Raw genomic sequence first — 19,157 nt, 5'->3', positions numbered from 1 at the left:
GGAGAGGGCCTGAGAATTAACCCTTCAGTGGTGGAAGCCAGGACAGAAAAGAATATCATGGGAGGTTCTGCAGGAGGAAGTGAAAGGATATAACCGGCGAAAGTGTGACGGAAGAAGGAGAGAGGAGACCTGAAGAACTCTTACAAAGCTGCCAAAACATCTAGATGTTCACCCACACACTATTTTTTATTTACCTAGTCTCTGAACACCTCAAATTAGAGAGTTGAGACAAATGTTTCGAAGAGTGTTACAAAAACAGCCTTGACTTACTCTCTCATGCATCCACAGCCCATCCCAAGGCAGTAAGCTCATTCTCAGTGATAAGAGTAGGTGGTGAGACCTGACCTGCCTTCCTCATAGTGTAGGAGTGGACACACCAAGCAACCAAGAGATGGGCAAGTCACCGTATGCTATAGACATATGTTCAAGAATTCCAATCTACTCAGCAAAGCCTACTTTTGCTTGGTAGGATACCATTTCAAGTTTGGAGACAAAGAAGCATAAATCCATTAATGATGAAACCTGAAACCACGCCACGTTAATTCAGGTTCTCCTGAACTGCAATAAACTGGAACATAGCCGCACACCACACTTAGCCTCTTTTTCTTAATCCACGGAAGCAGCTAGTCAGCTACCACCCTGAGAGAGTTACTGCCACCCATAATACATTAATAACGCTGCTCTGTTGGGTTTGGTATTCAAAAGACACCTTGCTTCTGTTTTTATTATTCACCCACTGGTACCTTATGTTCTTCAAGTATACCACAGGCTACTGTTCTCATCCACTGAAACTCAGGATGCTAATTATATATTTCCAGTTCTTTAAAAATGAAGCAAAAAAAAATTTACAACTAATTATTTTAGCAGTCTGAATAAATATATTTTTATATTTAAAAAATTATATATAATTTTTATGTATTATATATAATATATATATATATTATGTTCTTTGTATGGGAACAAAGAAACAGACCCAAAAATAGGAAAGATTATCTCTAAAAGATGGGATTACCAATAGTTTTTATCATACATACTTTCCCGCATTCCCAAATTTTCCGAAGCACAAAGTACTTCATGATCAGAAAAACAAACAAAAAACTTAGACTTGTAAAGATTTTCTGGGGTAAACATGCCATATCAAATTATTGCACTTAGTTACTTCACTAATATAACTTAGGCCAAGTTATTTACTTGATGCTGTGTCTTGGAAGCACACACACTCTGGTGCCTTACCAGAGAATTGTGCAAGAGAACCACAAAAGTTCCTCCATGCTAAGGTGTTCATACAGAGATCAAACTGCTTTAAAAAGGTGTTTTTAGGGATCCCTGGGTGGCGCAGCGGTTTGGCGCCTGCCTTTGGCCCAGGGCGCGGTCCTGGAGACCCGGGATCGAATCCCACATCGGGCTCCCAGTGCATGGAGCCTGCTTCTCCCTCTGCCTGTGTCTCTTTCTCTCTCTCTCTCTCTCTCTCTCTGTGACTATCATAAATAAATAAAAATTTTAAAAAAAGGTGTTTTTATTTTCTATTTTTTTAAGAAACGCTTTCTGTTCTCTAGATAACAAATGACTTTCAGCTTACATATAAAACATACTACTTTCATTACCTCATATTCTCCTAAAAACCATCTATGGTGATTTTAAGTAAGAAACACTATAAATGCCCCCTCGTCATTCCTTATCTGATGGTATACGTTGTTTAGACTCTAAATGTTAAGGAACATAAGTATCATAATGTAACTAAGCCTCAATATTCCCATTAAGATACAAGAAATGGCACAAAATTGTAGACTTTATAAATCAGTATTAACAGTCATAAGAAGGTTAGGGAGTCTGGGAGGCTCAGCTAGTTAAGCATCTGATTTTTGGTTTCTGTTCAGGTCATGATCTCATGGGACATGGGATCGAGTCCTGTATAGGGCTCCCAGCAACTCTGCCCCTCTCCCCACCTGCTTGCTCATGCACTCAATCTCTCTCTCTCTCTCTCTCTCAAATAAACCTTTAAAGAAACAAAAAAGTCATGAGAAGGTTAACATGATAGGAAAAGAAATGCCATCTCCTTAGAGGTCAACAACTTGCATGTGTAACAATTTCCCCTCACGGTCAGTTAAGTTCCCTGAGAAGGGGCTTTTATTACTCACTTATCTGTTAGACTTGAATCTGTAACTTCCCAAGTGACCCCTACACCTGAACCAGGGACTGCTGACAACTAGAAGTATAAGGTAACAGTTGCTGAATTGAAGAGTAGAGAGAAAAAAAGTCAAGCCCTAAAGAGATGTGTCCAAAAAGTGTCCACACACACACACACACACACATCACAAGGGTTATCTGGACCTATACACGTGAAGGTGGAAGAGGCCTACTTCTTCCAAGATGTTCTAAAAATGAAATGGAATATTGTTTTCCACATTATCAGCCCAGATAATAATGCTCAGAAGTTAAATCATGGTTTCCAGATTTAAATACTTAAGTTTCAGAATAGTGAGTGATAGGTGGCCTTCCCAAATTCACCTGCGATCTTGAGACCTCCGTCTGTGGTGAGCTTCTCCCTTCTCCAAGCTCAGACACTAAATCAGGGCCAGATGTTGAAGACAGTGTGGCTTTAGAAGTGGCAGCTTGGTCCTGGGAAAGTGATGAGAAGGAGGGTGTAGGAGAGGGCAGCCCCATCACACCTTCTCCCACCGCTGCTATCTCTGTCTCGCTGGAAGCAAGCTGGCTTGTGTCCGGTTTTTGCACAGAGGTGCTGACAAAGCTGTTCTGAGTTCTCTTATCATCTTCTACATCTCCATTATACCTCCAAGCATCATCCATCTAAAAAGCAAATGTCATTTTAACCTTGGTATCCTTAGAATTTTGTTTAAAAAATATATACATAATATACTTTGAAACTATAAAGGCAATGTACCTCCCATAGCAACTATGGCTACAAGCCTGGAGCACATTCTTTCATGCTAACAGATAAGCATGTATGTAGTGGGAGGAAGATTTGCTTTTTACAAAATGTCGATATTATAAACAGATTTCAGAAACTTGCTTTACTCATTTACATCACTCTGAGAGGTTAACAGATCTCTAGTCTTTTTAATTGCTGAATGCTCCATAGTACAGACATCTATAATTTATTCATTGTTGTCTCAAGTTTTCAGTAACTTCCAAAAACACTACAACAAATACCCACATATTTTTATAATTGGAATACTGATTTTTAGAGATTCCCAAAAGTAGACTTGCTGGACCAAAGGATATTTTATATATAACAAATGTAATATTAAAACAATAAATGTAATGTATAAGTTTTATACATATTTATCTTCTCAAAAAAATTGTAGCAGTGTACTCCCAATGTAAGGTATAAGAATGGCTATTTCTCTGCATCCTTGCCAACAGACATTTTCAATGTTTTAAAACTTTGTCAATCTGATGTGTAAAAGCTGTACACCTCATTCTTGCTCTAATGATGCTGAACATGCTTCAGTATGTTTTATGTCATCAAACATTTGAACTCCCTCTTCTGTATACAGGCTACTCATTTCTATAGCCATCATTTTACTGCTTATCTTTTTTCTTACCAATTTGTAGGAGCATGTTAAGTCCAAGTGATACTATCCCTATATCTAGAATTCATTTTACTAATATTTTTCTGAGTCTATACATTGCCTTTCGACTGTTAGTAATGAGTCATATACATTTGATTTTTTATACTGCCAAATCTATCTCTATTTACTTAATAAAATCATTAGGACTTTCCTGGCTAGTTTAGGCAGATTTTCCTTACCTTGAGCACTGTTTCAAGTTTTTTCTTAGATTGAGGATATTATATTGGCAGAGGTCAAAGGAATCTGAACAATGATCTTAACACTGTACTGCTTCCTCTTGCATATTTAAAATTAATATACCCACTTTCAGGTATACAGCACTGCTTCATTCTAAGGGTAAATGATTCTATTTTCTATATTCTTAAAAATCCCAATATAAGTAGAACCATGAGATATATTTTAATAACCCCATTCAAGCTTATCAAGTTCTAATACAGCAGGTAATCAGAGAAAAATAGAAAGCTGTACATAAGGCACCTGAAAATATTTAGGTTAAACCACATGAAAGTGTGGTTTTGTAGGTCAAAAAGAACTACTAGCATCTTTATGTAGTTCAGCCTAATACTTTATAAAAGCTATATTTGAGAAAGTATAACATTAAAAAATACTCTGCCTTAGCAGCTTAATCATTCTTTAAAATGTATCAGCCTTACTTTCATTGAATTTAAAGTTTAATCAGTTCCACAGAGTTGTTATATTTGAAGCATTAAATAGCTATTGAATCTAAATTGGCTGCAACAAAATTGCCCTATACATAAATGATGCACATTCTCTACACCAAGTAGATGTAACTCAAACTTCTCTGCAAGTTCCCCAACATTTTGCTCTTGGGAACAGACTAAATGGACTGGGGACACATTTTTTTTTTTTTTACCGTGTAGGATCTTGGGAGTGATGAGATTCCCCTCGCCTGAGAGCCAAAAGGTCTCGGTGTGACCACAGATGTTAACCTGGCTGTATCGGTTTTCTGGTAACTTCTGGGGAGAGAGGCTGAAACTCGAGTCGACTCCATTTGTGTACTTGGTGAATGCTGAGAAGACAAAGACTCTGGGAGTTGTTCTTCCATGGGGCTTTGAGAAGGTAGCTGAATGTCAGTGGTTACAGCGTCCTCTCTTTTCACAAAAGTTGTAGAATCTTGTTTAGGAATTTCTGTAGAATACATGGTTTCCTTCTCTTCTACTCTCTCACTCTGGTAACTTGCTTCTGACATAGTCAGTGTAGGAGAAAGCATCTCTTCATTCAACACATCATCATTAGAATGCAACCTCCTCCTCGATGTCACTGTGGACATTTGGTTTCGGGATTCCCTTAGCAGGAGAAGCACACCATAACCACAAAGTTACACATTTGACACAGAGGTGGAAAGACAGAGCAATACATAAGCTGGACTGAGAATAAAAAGACTACGTAACTGACTTCACATGATAACTAGTGCAATATTAGCAGAATGTGAGGATAAATGCATATAATTTTTTTAGTTCTACACTGAATGATTGTATGACCTCACCTCTTGTTAAACAGGCTCTTGAGTCCTTTAGAGAGATTTTTATAAAGCGGTGTTAATAAGAAAATGAGGATATTTTTACAAGGGATTATTCACAGTTTTACCTACCAGTTTATAAATCTCCCAAAAGTAGTGCACTATAAATATAACCAATTGTTTGACAATTAATTTGAACCTTCCAAAGAGATGGGTTCCTTTACAGGGTTGTGAGCTTTTCTTTCCTATTTACAATTTTAAATAATTTAGTAAAAATAAAAGACCACAAAAGACTCTGATTTCAGTTAAGATCAAGTTAGCACATGATTCCATACAGCTTGATAGAACTTGCATGGACAGTTATTACAGATTAAAGACACCTTTCATATTTATAGAGAAGTTCATGAAACATCCTCATCACTACCATTTAGCAGGGACTACCTCTTTTAAGTGAATGAAACTGTGTTTACCATTTGCTTCTAGGACACAAAAGAGCTTTGTTTAATTTCACCTGACAGCACATTTCCTTTTTGATATTATCCTTAAACCATATTTGCCTTCCTCCTAACCGATAAATATTCCAAGGTTTCTCACAGTAACAGCTCTACAAGAAAGTTTAAATTGGACCTTTAAAAAAAAATTGGACCTTTATCCGGTCATAGTGCAATACCAAAAATAAACCCCTTACATTTATGTTTATATTGTCTTCCTTTAAAATAGATTTTAATCGCCCCACTAAAACATGAAAAGGAACTTTGTATTTTACACAATTTAGATGAGTGGGAGCTGATTTTCTTTGGCCATTCCATTCCTAAATTCATTTTAAAAAGAGAAAAAGTAGTTTATTTTCTGGAACGAAGACAGCCAACACCACCCTATACTGTACTTGAAGATACAATGTAAAAATCAAGAAATAATGCACATCTATATTAGGAACCCATTTCTTTTGTTAATCCAAGTCACTATTATACCTTTATTATTTTGCTTTATTATAGCTTTATTATTTTGCTTTTTCAGGAGCAAAATCCTGACCGTTTCATGCCTATCTGCTTATGGTTTAATATTGATATCTACTTCTATCATACTACCCTTACATAAAATATGGATTTCTAACACTGGTAACTACAATTGTGAGATGTATTCAGCTTTATTACCTGTCCTGTAGCATTTCCTTAAAGGTCTTAGAGCTTCTCTCGGACTTCTCAAGTGCCTGCTTTTCAATTTCTTCCCTCTCTTCTTTTTTCTTCTGCAGATCTGAAGTGTAGCTTTTTCGACGATCTTTCCATTTTGCAAGGTCCTGACAGAAGAAAATCACATCAGCACAGGCATACCTGAATTTCTCCACACCCTCTCTAGCAGCAAGAGAGTGCCAGAGTATCCCATTACATCGCTGAAACTATTCACTCCAACTTGATGCCAAGGTGCCCTAATTTTGCTTTTTATAGCTGGCGTTTCTGTACCAACCTTTATCTCATGTGTCTAAAAAACCTGACCTAGTAAGATAGACCCCATTACTGTTTTCCTGCCTCCCTGCCCATTTCACAAAGAATGCTAAATGCTTGTAATTGGGTGCCAGGTCAGAAAGATCAGGAATTGTTTCAAATTCATTTTCATCTCACTCCAATAATCTGGCTGTTGTGTGAAATGACATATTTCACTAGTACAAGTATAAGAGATAAGATTATACTGGTTCCGCATAAACGCACACTCTGTCTTTCATTTAACATACACCAGGCTTGATCCCTGCTTTGAGGCAGAGGACCACAAACATGCAGACGCATAACACGTGGGTTCCCTCAAGGAACTTGTTGGTCTTGAAGGGAATGGAACTCACAAATAATACTTCAACAATGGGTATGATTGGATTGCACAGATGGTGAGGGTCTGAAGGAGAGAGAGTGGTCAATCGTACTCCAGGCAGGGGCAGGCAGAGTTTGAAAAGGCTTTCCTGGGGAGCTCAGGCTTAAGTATATGATTTTAACACAGGTAAACTCCACCTAACGACAGAGCAATAAGGAAGATCCCATAAGAAAAGTGATCTGTTTCCCACAGTCCCAGGAACAGAAGTCTAATGCAGGTGGGTGACCCCAGGATAGTCAACCTCATTTTGCTTTTAAATTAGCTCTAGCAGCCTAAGCTGGTTGTGACACTCAAGGGTTTAAGACATTTTGGGTGGCCCAGACTTTTCCATGTCTCCAAAATAGAGAAATGCCATACTAAGAACTGCTAGTGCATTCCAGTCCAAAGAGAAGCACATCAAGTTCTCAGACTAAATGAGATTGGTTTATACCCTTAAGATTCAACAGAGACACTCCTGTTTAAAAACAGCCTGAAGCCCGGGCACCAGGGTGGATCAGTGGTTGAGCATCTACCATTGGCTCAGGGCATGATCCAGGGGTCCTGGGATCAAGTCCTGCATTGGGCTCCCCGCAGGCAGCCTGCTTCTCCCTCTGCCTATGTCTCTGCCTCTCTCTGTGTGTTTTTCATGAATAAATTAATGAAATCTTAAAAAAAAAAAAAAAGCCTGAAGCCAATATGAACCACTTGCAAAAAGAACAAAATCAGTGTGCATTTAGTCCTACAGGATAATCAACATGAATTTTCATCTGAATTAATGGTTAACCCCTCAATACTTATTTTCACACCCAAAACCGTACCCCATGTATTTTGGCAAAGTAACATTGAATTACTGTTTCTTAATCATTAAATTGAGTTCCCAACTAAAAGACACTGGAATTTAGAAATGCAGCCACAGCAGAGGGTTCTTCTTCATTTCATAGACTTTAATCTCTTTGAAAATGAAGATTTACTATCCCTGGTCCTTTTGTACATTCTAACTCTCTACTCTTCCCATAAAGTTATCCTCAAACTCCTTTGGGTTTGCTCCGTATAATTTATCTATTGTATCTCTAGACACTCCCTTGGTTTGTAACAATTACCCCTTTCAAAAAAAGTCAAGCTTTTTTTCCTCCAGGGGCAAAGCTAAATATTAAGTCTCTGTCCATATAAACAACTGGATATAAATCAGCTCTGTGAAAACATCTAAAATTGATTCATATCAAACAATTACTTTTCCAACCAAAATTTTTCTCCTAGTTATATTTCTTACTTCTCCCCAAATCTCTATTAACTCTGAGAGCCCCCTTCATCTCTCCCTGCTAATGCCAAGACTGTTCTGGACTCCCTACTCCTCTGCTACTCCTAAACTTTGATCTAAGTATTTTCCCTTCTCAGGCTTCAATAACAGTCATACCCCAAATTCAACCGACCAAAGCAAGTGAACAAATTAACCGTGCTATAAGGAACAGATTCACATTTTTGAGCATTCAGAGAATATTAGAAAATAAAGATCCTATTACATTTTTCACGGTGGCTTTAAAATAGGAAACAGTAATAGGCAAAAAAGGCATGCAAATCTTTTTAAAGGAAGCTAGTCACATTTTCTGTAGCAAGGAAAATCATCTCATACTGATACTCTTTAAAAGAAGCAAGGAAGAATCAAGAAGTACATTCACCTAGTCTTCCCCTCTCCCAATATAAAAAGTACTCACATCTTGCCATTTCTGATCTTGTTCTTTTAATTGTGATTTTATTTTCTGCATCTCCTCGTAACGCAGCTGACGCAAGTTCTGAATATCCTCTGCGCTGACATCACTCATGGACTTACTCCTACAACAAAAATACCCATGGTAACCAAGGTTCACATGACCCGATTTAGGGTTAAAACTGGAAGGATGGGCTTTTGTTTGGAAATTCCATCTAAATTTCTGCTGTACTACCTAGACGCTTTAGTGATAATATCACAGAAATAGCACTACAGAGATAAATGGTGTTTTTCCAAAACGCAGAAACAAGAGCCTAACACTCAACTCAAGTGTGAATTCTTTCACAAAATGGCTAAGCAAGCTCTGTTTGAGTCTGAAAAAGAAATGTTCAAGTTTGGAGTGGTCCATGCATAAAAGGATTGCTTTAGAAAGAAATATTTATTACAATCATCCGTATTTTCTCACTCCTCCAAAGATAATCTTTTAAGGTTTGGCTGCCTTTTCTGGGTACTTATTAAATAATTTAATGATTACCTGATATTTTCTCCTCAAGTTCATTATCACAAAAAAGTGTTACTTCTTCTCAAGGATTCTCTAAGATCCACCCCATTACTGCACTAGACTTATTCTCAAAGCACTGTAGGTAGTTAATAACAGACAGTTATAATAGAAGGACCTCTAAAGTCTTCTGTTTTATTAAGGCAGATTTCACATCTCCCAATGTGGGATCTTGTCACAAGTACGTCCTGAGAATTAGCTCTCAGCTCAACTTAGAGTAGAACCAATGAGCAGAGCGGGGTGTTAGACATGAGGTACATGGAAGGGATGGTAAATTGCACTGAAGAATAGGGTAGTGAATATGGAGTAGTCCAGTTTGAATACTGGAGAGCTGGTAGGAATGAAAGAGATGGAGCTTTTGAAGGTGGAGCACCCAGCATGTGCTTTCCTACAGAACTTTTTTTTTTTAAAAGATTTTTATTTATTTATTCATGAGAGAGATTGAGAGAGAGAGAAAGAAGCAGAGACACAGGCAGAGGGAGAAGCAGGCTCCATGCGGGAGCCCGACGCGGGACTCCATCCCGGGTCTCCAGGATTGCGCCCTGGGCTAAAGGCAGGTGCCAAACCATTGGGCCACCCAGGGATCCCCCTCCTACAGAACTTTCATAATGCACTTTGGATTTTATTTCATTGTAACAGGCTCTGCTTTATTTAAGTAACTTATTTAAGTAACTCTACATCTCCTTCTTGAGCCTTTAAATTCCACCCTCCCCAAGATTTTGCTATCATCACATTTCTTTTGTAACGTGCTACCCTTAGCTAGCTCAGAAATTCAATTAGTCTCTATGCAAATGACTCCCAATTCACAGCCCAGGGCCAGGCCCTCCCTTGACTCAATTCCAATTACTTGTTGCATAAATATCTGCATGGATATCCCCTAGGCACCTCAATTGTAAAAGGACCAATTGAAATAATATCTAGGAAGGATTCTGTAAACTATAACTCACTAAACACATGGTTATTGTTGATGTAGCCAAATGCAACCCTGTCCCCAAACCTGCTTTTCTGCTTGTGGCTGTTAATGGTGTAACTTGCTTCCAATCATCCACATTTGAAACCTAAGAACCATTTTTCACCTTTGCCTCTCCCTTCTCCCTACTTTCAATTAGTTATCAGTTCTTCTTATTCAGTGTCTTTTTCTTTCCACTTCTACTGCCAACACCCTAGATCAGAGAACACAGCCAACTCTTACCTAGCCTTTCAAAGTAGCTTAAATTATTACCCAGCCTCCAGATCCAGTGAGTCTGTCTTCAACTGTTCCAACATGAAAGCCCTTCCCGGGTATATATGCCTTTGTAAATGCCACTCATTCCTCAGAATCCTTGATACACTAAACACTGGATGGGCATGTGTAACTTTCTATTCATTCTCCACTTGAAAGTCTGACAGGCCACTCGAACTTGACTTGTCATAACAAAAACATGATCACTCACCCCACAACGTACTCATCAGTAAACTTCAACTCCATTATCTTGATTATAGGCCAAAAACCTTGGAGTCATCCCAGATACCTCTCTTTTTCTTATACATCATAACTGATCCCATCAGTAAATCCTGTCAGTCTGCTGTCTAATTAGAACTAGGACACAACCACTTCTCTCCACCTCTGCCATTACCACCCTGATCCAAGTCATCACATCTCCCCTCTGGATTATTACGAAAATCAGTCTTCCTGCCCAACAGTGCATGCTCAACACGACTGCCAGAGGGATCTTCTCAAAGTTACCCTCAGATGGTGATATTCCTGTACACTGCATCTATCAGGTTCTTTCCTTCTCACATGAGCTGAAAGTAGGTTCTTCCAAGATCTAAGACATTACCTGGATCCTGCCCACCTCTCTCTGCTCATCTCTTGTCATGTTCCCCTTTACTTATTCTACTTTAGCCAACTGGTTTCCATGCTGGGGCTAAATCTCTTGCTCTTGGGCTTGCTCTTCAACCTGTCTAGAATGGTCTCCAACCAGCCATGTGGCTTATCTCTCACTTCCAGTCATCTGCTTGAACATTACACTAAGCGTTTCCCTCCCTGACCACCCTACATAAAAGAACAAGTGCCCCTCTCCCTTGGCCACCTTATCCTTCACTCTTTCTTCCCATAGCATTTCTCCCCACATCATTTACTGCCATTTGAAATGTTAATTTACACATCATCCTGTAAGATTATAAAGCAAGGATTTTGCCTGTCTGCTCCTCTATTACCTATGCCTAGAAGAGTGCCCAGCTCATAGTAGGTACTGAAAAATGTGTTGGTCTAGAGAATATTCTATCACATTGATGATAATTCCTATCTATTCCATGCCAAAATGGTCTGGCCTTCCTCTCCACTTCTCTAGTGCATTAGCTATAGCTTTCTCCTGGCATTAACATTCAGCATTACAGAGTATATAGGTGTGTGTGTGTGTGTGTGTGTGTGTGTGTGTGTGTGTGTGTGTGCGCGCGCGCGCGCTTAGTTTATCTCCCTCACAGGTCCACATGTTTTTTGGGTAAAAACACCTTAACACATAACTAGGCATGCAGGACACATGTACTTAACACCTGTGGCAAGAATGAGGTACATTTTATCATATTTAATCAAGCAAAATAAACTCAATAGGTTTCTTTTTGTGTGCATATGATAAATCAGCATCCCTCCCTAAAGTTTTATAAAGAAAGCTTTTTAAGATTTATTAAAGAGTATTAAGGAATTAAATAGAATATATATAAAATTATATATTGGATCTTTAAAAATATATATTTAGGGGTATCTGGGTGGCTCAGTGGTTGAGCATCTGCCTTTGGCTTGAGTTGTGGTCCCGGGGTCCTGGGATCAAGTCCCACATCATGCTCCCCACACGGGGAGCCTATGTCTCTGACTCTGTGTCTCTTGTGAATAAAAAAAATATTTTGTCCCACATCATGCTCCCCACACGGGGATGCCTATGTCCCACATCATGCTCCCCACACGGGGATGCCTATGTCTCTGAATAAAAAAAAATATTTTGTATGTATGTATATATATTTATATTTATATATACATGTGTGTATATATATACACATTTAAATAGGTATGACTATAAACCTGATTTAATGAATTTGAAAATATAAATTATAACTACAAAGAATAAGACTTTTGTGCTAATACTTTAACAGATGCACTAAAAAGAGGGAAGAAAAAAGTTTTCAGGATCAAGGCATGAGAGAAATATGAATACACAACACATAAGGTTACATAAGTTCCAGAACAAACCTAGAAATGCCAATATTTTAATATTCTTTTGGTGAGAGGGAAGGCTGGATAGTCTCGGCTGACCCAGACATGTCCATGTGTGTTCTCTTAGCTCTCATCCTCCTGCCCCATAAAACCTTACATGTGCCTTTTCAGAAAACATATTCACCATGGGCAGAGGTTACATCACCCTCCTGGGATCTCAGAGCACAGGGCCTGGAGCCCAGGAGGAGGTCCCCAGTGTGAACCAAGTGAGCCAAACACTGTCCAGAGTAGACTAATCTCTGTGTAAGGCAGGAATGGGAGTTCCCTTTGTTCCCTAGGGTGTAAAGTTACCTAAATAAAGCCTGAGCACGTTCCACGCAGGCTGAATCAAGCACTGAAAAACTGGGGTGAGGGTTCCAGGCCTTGCAGTGGCATCAATTTTCACCCCAACCTAACATCATTTAGCTTCTCTGATCTGCAGTTCCTTGTCTTCTAAACAAGGAAGGGATTATTATGAGAAAAGGGCAAGGTTATACTGATTGTATTTTAATAACCATTGGTGCTATACACCAACTGTTTTTATTAAGGCAAACATGACTGCATGGGATCTCTTGAAAGCTCACTCCCAGAACTGCTTCAGATTAGCAAGGTCACCCTAGGCCACACTGATAAAATCTAGAACTTTTTGAGTACATTAGTCTTCCAGCCAGATCATGAAGAATTCTTTCCTTATTAGAATTAACAGCATAACATTAAACTTCTGAGGGCTTACTGTGTGCCAGCAACACTGCCAAGTGGTCTACATGGATTACCTCATTAAATGATGCCCCTGTCCAGTTCTACCGCTCACTAGCTGTATGGCCTTTGGAGAGCTGGGATATCTATGTCTCTTTCTTCATATATCTACAAAGCATCTAATACCTACCTACCTACCTCGCAGACTAGAGACGGCCTGAGAAGTAATATCTAAGACTTAAGGCATCAAAAAGGACCAACATGCAGAAAACTTCCCAAATATAAAATCACCGAAACAGCAAGTAGAAATTCCATGATACTAAGTGCGGAGTCCCTGGAGTTCCGAACCTTTAAGGGAAGATAGGAATATACTTATTTACGTACTTTTAAGTATATTTCCATTAGGTGCTGTAGGAATTCTCTGAAGCATAATCAGTACTAAAACCTGGAAAATAGGCTGCAGAGTAACTACAAACTAGAATGATAATATAAGGAACTTTTCATTTATAGGTTTAGAGTCCAAATCAGATTTTCCCAATAGCACTATTGATAGTTTGGGGGTTGAAAATTATTTATTGTAAATATAATTATTTATTATATCCTGCACTACAAGATATAAAAGCATGGCCCCATGCTCAACCCCCATCCTCAACCCAGCGAGTATAATAATCAGAAATGTCTGTGGAAAAAAAAAAAAAGAAATGTCTGTGGACATTACTAAATGTCCCTAGGTACAAAATCCCCAGAAACTCACATCAACTTTATTTGCCCTTCCTTTTTGTTGTCTTAGGTGTCCTTACTGTTCTACAGAATCTTTTCATCAAAACTCATGCATGAAATGCAGATCTCTTTAGTTTTCTTTGATTACAACTTAACTTTCGGTTTTCACTTCCTGTTGATATTGGCAGTAGACTGAATGGCTCAGTCATATTACAAATTATAACTATATACCCTTATAACAACTTTGACATTCACAGGTTCTGCCAAGAGGCATCATAACCATATTTTCAAATGTCAAGGAACCACAGACAAATCCATGCAACACAAAAGCACACGTGACAAAAGGACTGCCACATATAAAGCATCATATTAAAAATAAACAGAGTGACAGATGTTAAATGCCAAATAAAAAGCAAGCTCAAAATGAATAGTCTAAGACTTCAAGAGGTAACGTGCATTTCTCTTTCACCCGGTCCTTACCAAAAAGAAAGCATTCGTGTTATAGGCAGTCATTTTTCAATCACAGGATGTTAAGTAATAATGATTTTCCAGCTAAGTATTCTAAGCTTAAAACTGTACATTATGTCCAAGAAATATCATTAAGAAACACCACTTGTCTCCTGTTATATGAACAGGTCTATAAACAGGAAATAAGTTTGATATTAAATGCTAATACTCAATCCAATTGTTGTTTTCATTGCAGCAAATCAGTTTAAGAAAAACATTGGTAACTGATAGAATACCAAAAAAATAAAATAAAATGCCATATAAAAGGTTTGATTACAAGTGGGCATAAAACTTTAGTTTTCTGAAGACATTCATTTTTACTTTCCATTATTTGACAAATCATGCATTATTCATCAGTCTCAGTTAGACAACCTTGCTTATTTGTGCTACCTTGGCACTAAACTGCAAGGGGAACAGGCTTTAAAACAAATACTGTACCACACAAGCAACAATCTTGAGAGAGTCTATAGAAAATTATTTGCGGCTGCTAGCTATAGCCAGAAAAAATCCTCAGCTTTCTGAACCTGGCATTTGGGTTTCTCTTCTCCTTTCTTAGCCATCCAGGGCATCCCTATGGAGGAACATATGCAGTCACTGAAATAGCTGCACATGTCTACACTCTGATCAACTACTTGTATTCATGTACTCATATCCTCTTTAAGAAAAACTGCTTATATTATTAAGTCTTATTAGCTATGAAAATAACTGAAAGTTTTCATTCAAAATGCTCAAAGCTGCAGAGATTTTTTCCATCAGTTAAAACAGCTTTCCCATGATGAATTGAGATTAGCAGATGCTTAAGCATCATGCTGACAAGTGCCTGATTCACCCTCACCAATGAGAAAGCTTTAAGCCCTTGAGAAGCTGGACAAGGAATAATGTGCGCCTTTATGTGGCATACTGAAAGCATGTTGGGAGCCTGATTTTTTAAAATCAGTGGCTGAGAAGTATTTGCAATTAGTTGTCCTTGACTCAGTTACACTTTTGACACCTAGAATGGTTATATTGCTTCACGTAGTAATGTTAGCAAGTTCCAAGATTTCTACACTTTAAAAAATTATCTAATGCTACCAAAACTAGAGATTCTTAGACATGACATAAATCCCAGTAGGGGAAGATACTTAGTTACTAAGGCTTCAGCAGATTAAAATATTTGACATACTTAAATTTTCTTCTTGTTCAAAACCTTACAAAGGTTAGATTTACAAAGTCACAGGAAGTCTAATGGAAAATATTAAGATGCAGCCACCTGGTTATTCTGCACTACGAATGAATGATTCTACAGCATGCAGTAAAAAGTAAAAGTATGGTAGCATTTGCTTTAACTCTCCATTACTCTAGAATTGGGAAGCATTTCTAGGAAATTTTAGATTTTAATTTTTGCAGTTTTGGAAAGTTGATTTGGCTTTGTAACACAGCCACATTATAACTTTTTACCCTAATCAGTAATCATGAAAATGTTTCCAAATTCTACTAAGGGAAGATTAATGTTGTTCCTCATCCCAACTAATGAAGCTCCTCATAAGCTGAGAGTATATAGATAATACCAATTGTATGAATTCCACCTTCAAAGTAAATGCTAGTTTTCCTTTTCCATCATAGATTTTCCAAAATATCTTCATTTGGGCTTCAACATCCAAAAGCAAGAATTTTGGTCTATGTAGCAATAAATACTAAACTAAATATACCTAATCTTAGGCAAGTAGTTGTATTACTTTTAATTGACTCCTTAGATTAAAAAGAGAGAGAAAAGAAAAAAAGGAAAAACAGATCTGAATTTTAAACTTCTAATAAAAAAATCTATTGCAGTCATATGGCACTTCATGCACTGCATACTCAGAGACAGATATTTTACTATTAGGTTGCAAAATTAAGAAAAAATTTCCCATTTTAAAAAATTACATGCACAGCACACAGCATCCCCATTTAGTGACATGCCAGGATAGAAGTGCAGTGACATATTACACAGAAGACAAACAATATGTAAAGATGTTTTTTCCACTGTGAACTAAAAAACTTACCCATTCTCACCATAAATCTTTTGAAAGAGTCTAAGAAATCAGAAAACCAAAAAATTAAAAGTCACTTTTTAATTGTTACTTTTTAAATGTTCAATAACTTTAACTTAAGATTCTAACTAAGAGATGGACAAATCTCAAAAGATTTTATCACATTATTCTTGATAATGTCTTAGTTTCTAATTAATCTCATATCTCAAGGAATCATATTAAGTGAGATAAAGAGGTTCCTAATTTGCCTTGAACCAACAAATCCATAACAAAAAGCTTCCTGCTTCCGGAAATTGAAGTTAGATTTGGATCTACTGATTTTAATCAACCTTGTATTTGTCCATCCCAAAGTTCAACAGGCTGAACATCAAAATGACAAGTTGCATAACACATAAATGCAGACACATTATTATCAAAATAGCCATAATTACATACAGGTAAAATTTAGCAGACAGCAGATAACATCCATGCATCTTAATAAATTTTGCAGTGAATTTTAAACTATAAATTTAAAAAGTCACATATTAATAGTCCAAGGAACCTAGGTCAGAAACAAAAATCATAAGTTAAATAAAATTTGCAATGCCATATTTTAAGGGAAACGTTTCAAAATACAAGAAATGAAGAAAACCACAACCAGACTGTTTCAAAAATGCCTGGACGTGCAAATACAAAGTCTCTAAACATAGTTGGAAAACACTTTCATGAAACATCACGTTGCAGATAGTACTGTAGTCTTCCTCAAGGCCAAAGGCAAAGTTTGCATCTACATCTTTTTAAACAGGCCTCACTCAAGCAGTTGATTTAGAGATGTGCAAATATGGAATTGCACTTTTTCCATGAAATCACTATAGGTTTCTCACAATATACACTTTTACAGGATGCTTCAAAACGGCTCGTGACATGCAGAGTTGGGCGATACAATGCCACTTTCTCACACAAGAAAAGTTATACAAGACCATCCATGACAAGCAAAATCCTTGCAGAAACACACTCTGACCTCTCAACCATCAGCCGTTTCCTGTGCCTAAGTCGGCTGGCCTCTCGGATGGCCTCCCACCTCCGCAGGTCTGCCTCACTGCAGGGACCAGGAGTGAAACTGACAGGAGGCACAGTCGTCCCCAGCTGCCAAGACTGGATCTTGCGAGTCAACATGTCATCTCTCTTCTTCCTGGAGGAAGGCACTAACACTCCACAGCTCTTTCTTTTTTCTTTGGATGGGTGTGTCCTTTCAAGTACGCAGAGAAATTTTGCTTGAATTTCTGGAGGAAGAGTCCAGGGTTCAGGGAGAGGGACTGGTTGGTATCTCTCTGGGGCCCCTGACAGAGGCACCTCTTTCTTCTGCGCTGGAATTCGGCGAACAATCATGTCATCTTTTTCTAGATCTGGAAGTACAAGTTCACCTTCTCTACACTGCAGAATTATATCTCGCTCTACAGAATCATCTGGCTCGGAAAACCTTCTCAAGTCTTCGAAAGCCCGGAGAACATATGGATTTGCATGGAAAGCCCCAGTCTTTCTGACAAAGAAATCATCATTCTCCAAGTCGGGATCTAGAGTTGGCATCTCAAGGTCATCTCTTTTACACCCTGGTGCAGAAGAGAGATTCTTTCTGCGTGTTATGAGCCTTGGGCCGGCAGTGGGATCAATTTTGATATTTGTTTCAGAAGCTAAGATGTCATCAGAATATGTTTGGAGTGCCTGAAGTAATAAAAACTGACTAAAGCACAGAAAAGAAAAAGGAAGGGAGAATCTTATTAAGTTTAGGGAGAAAAGGTAATTAGGCAGCAGACCAACTAGCCAGTTCCCAGGGGTGTATTATTTTATGGAACCACAGGAGAGATTCTTGCTTGGAAGAAACAACTAGCTTCTAACGTTATCACCAGTGACCTTCTTGGATACCATTTAAAGAAGCAAATGCAGAGCGTACTTCTCAAGAAAGGTGAGCACCATCCAGGCCAACTGATAGGACTAGAACATAGACAGAGCACACCTCCCTGCTGTACACACACTTGCTTTCATTCTTTTCTTATACTGTTAGCCATGGTGAGGTAGTCACCATCCCAGAGAAACAGCAATGATGTTGCAGAGTTTGAAGAGCTGGTCATCAAGCACTTTATGCAAGTTAGCAGAATTTAAAAAAAAAAAAAATGCTGTGAAGCTTTCAAAAAGACCCTGATGAATCTTTTCTTTGCATTTTCCCACCAGACTTGTGTGCCCTGGTGTTTACATAGAAGTTATTTCCTTTCTCCACATCTCCACACATAACAAAACCATAAAATTAGATCAACTTCTGTAGAAGCTTTTTAGAAATAATTTTCCAAAAGAACTGACTATGCCATGCATAACTGCGTAACTACGTACTATCTTGTATATTATTGTGCTGAAGATATTTAATTCTATAGATTCCCAAGCTTATATGCTCCCACAGAAAGCAATACATCAAACATTAGGCTTTTGTGCTAAATATTATGAATAAGGTTTCATGATCCAGCACATCATGGTCAGAGATTAATGTAGCAGCAGCAGCTGGCACAGGGTCCCAGGCCAGACTCAAACAGCAGGCAGGCTCATGCACACAGGTACACCTGGGCTCATCCGCAGAACCACTGGTTCTCCTGGCTGCATGGGTGTTCCGGGAGCTCCTGGCCCCTTTGGTAGCCAATTCCAGCAAGAGTGAACGTCTTTGGCAGTTGCTGTCTAGCCTATGCTTTGCTTTTTGGATTCTACTAAATATGGAGGAGCTTCTGTCAGAGCCCAAATCCTCATCCTCAGAATCTGAATTCCTCCTACCGTAGAGCAAGTGATGCAGAGAAAGGA

The 19,157-nt window shown here is 38.3% G+C and overlaps 1 protein-coding gene across 12 annotated transcripts in view; it reads right to left on the bottom strand.

Moving 5' to 3' along the window:
* Window positions 1–19,157, bottom strand: part of LMO7 (LIM domain 7) — a 200,363-nt gene that overhangs the window by 33,401 nt on the left and 147,805 nt on the right. For 8 of the 12 annotated variants that reach the window (XM_055336006.1, XM_055336008.1, XM_055336009.1 and 5 more), the window contains 7 exons: window positions 18,926–19,126; window positions 17,338–18,057; window positions 16,350–16,379; window positions 8,625–8,742; window positions 6,228–6,370; window positions 4,468–4,900; window positions 2,509–2,808 (listed from right to left, as the gene is read on the bottom strand). In XM_055336006.1, the coding sequence (XP_055191981.1) occupies window positions 2,509–2,808; window positions 4,468–4,900; window positions 6,228–6,370; window positions 8,625–8,742; window positions 16,350–16,379; window positions 17,338–18,057; window positions 18,926–19,126 (1,945 nt within the window). The remainder of the gene's footprint in view (window positions 1–2,508; window positions 2,809–4,467; window positions 4,901–6,227; window positions 6,371–8,624; window positions 8,743–16,349; window positions 16,380–17,337; window positions 18,058–18,925; window positions 19,127–19,157) is intronic. The other 4 variants (XM_055336014.1, XM_055336016.1, XM_055336018.1 and 1 more) reach the window with 2 other exon arrangements.

The sequence above is a fragment of the Nyctereutes procyonoides genome, unplaced genomic scaffold (assembly GCF_905146905.1).
Source record: "Nyctereutes procyonoides isolate TBG_1078 unplaced genomic scaffold, NYPRO_anot_genome, whole genome shotgun sequence".
Lineage (NCBI taxonomy): Eukaryota > Metazoa > Chordata > Mammalia > Carnivora > Canidae > Nyctereutes > Nyctereutes procyonoides.
This window is presented reverse-complemented; position numbering and strand designations above follow the sequence as displayed.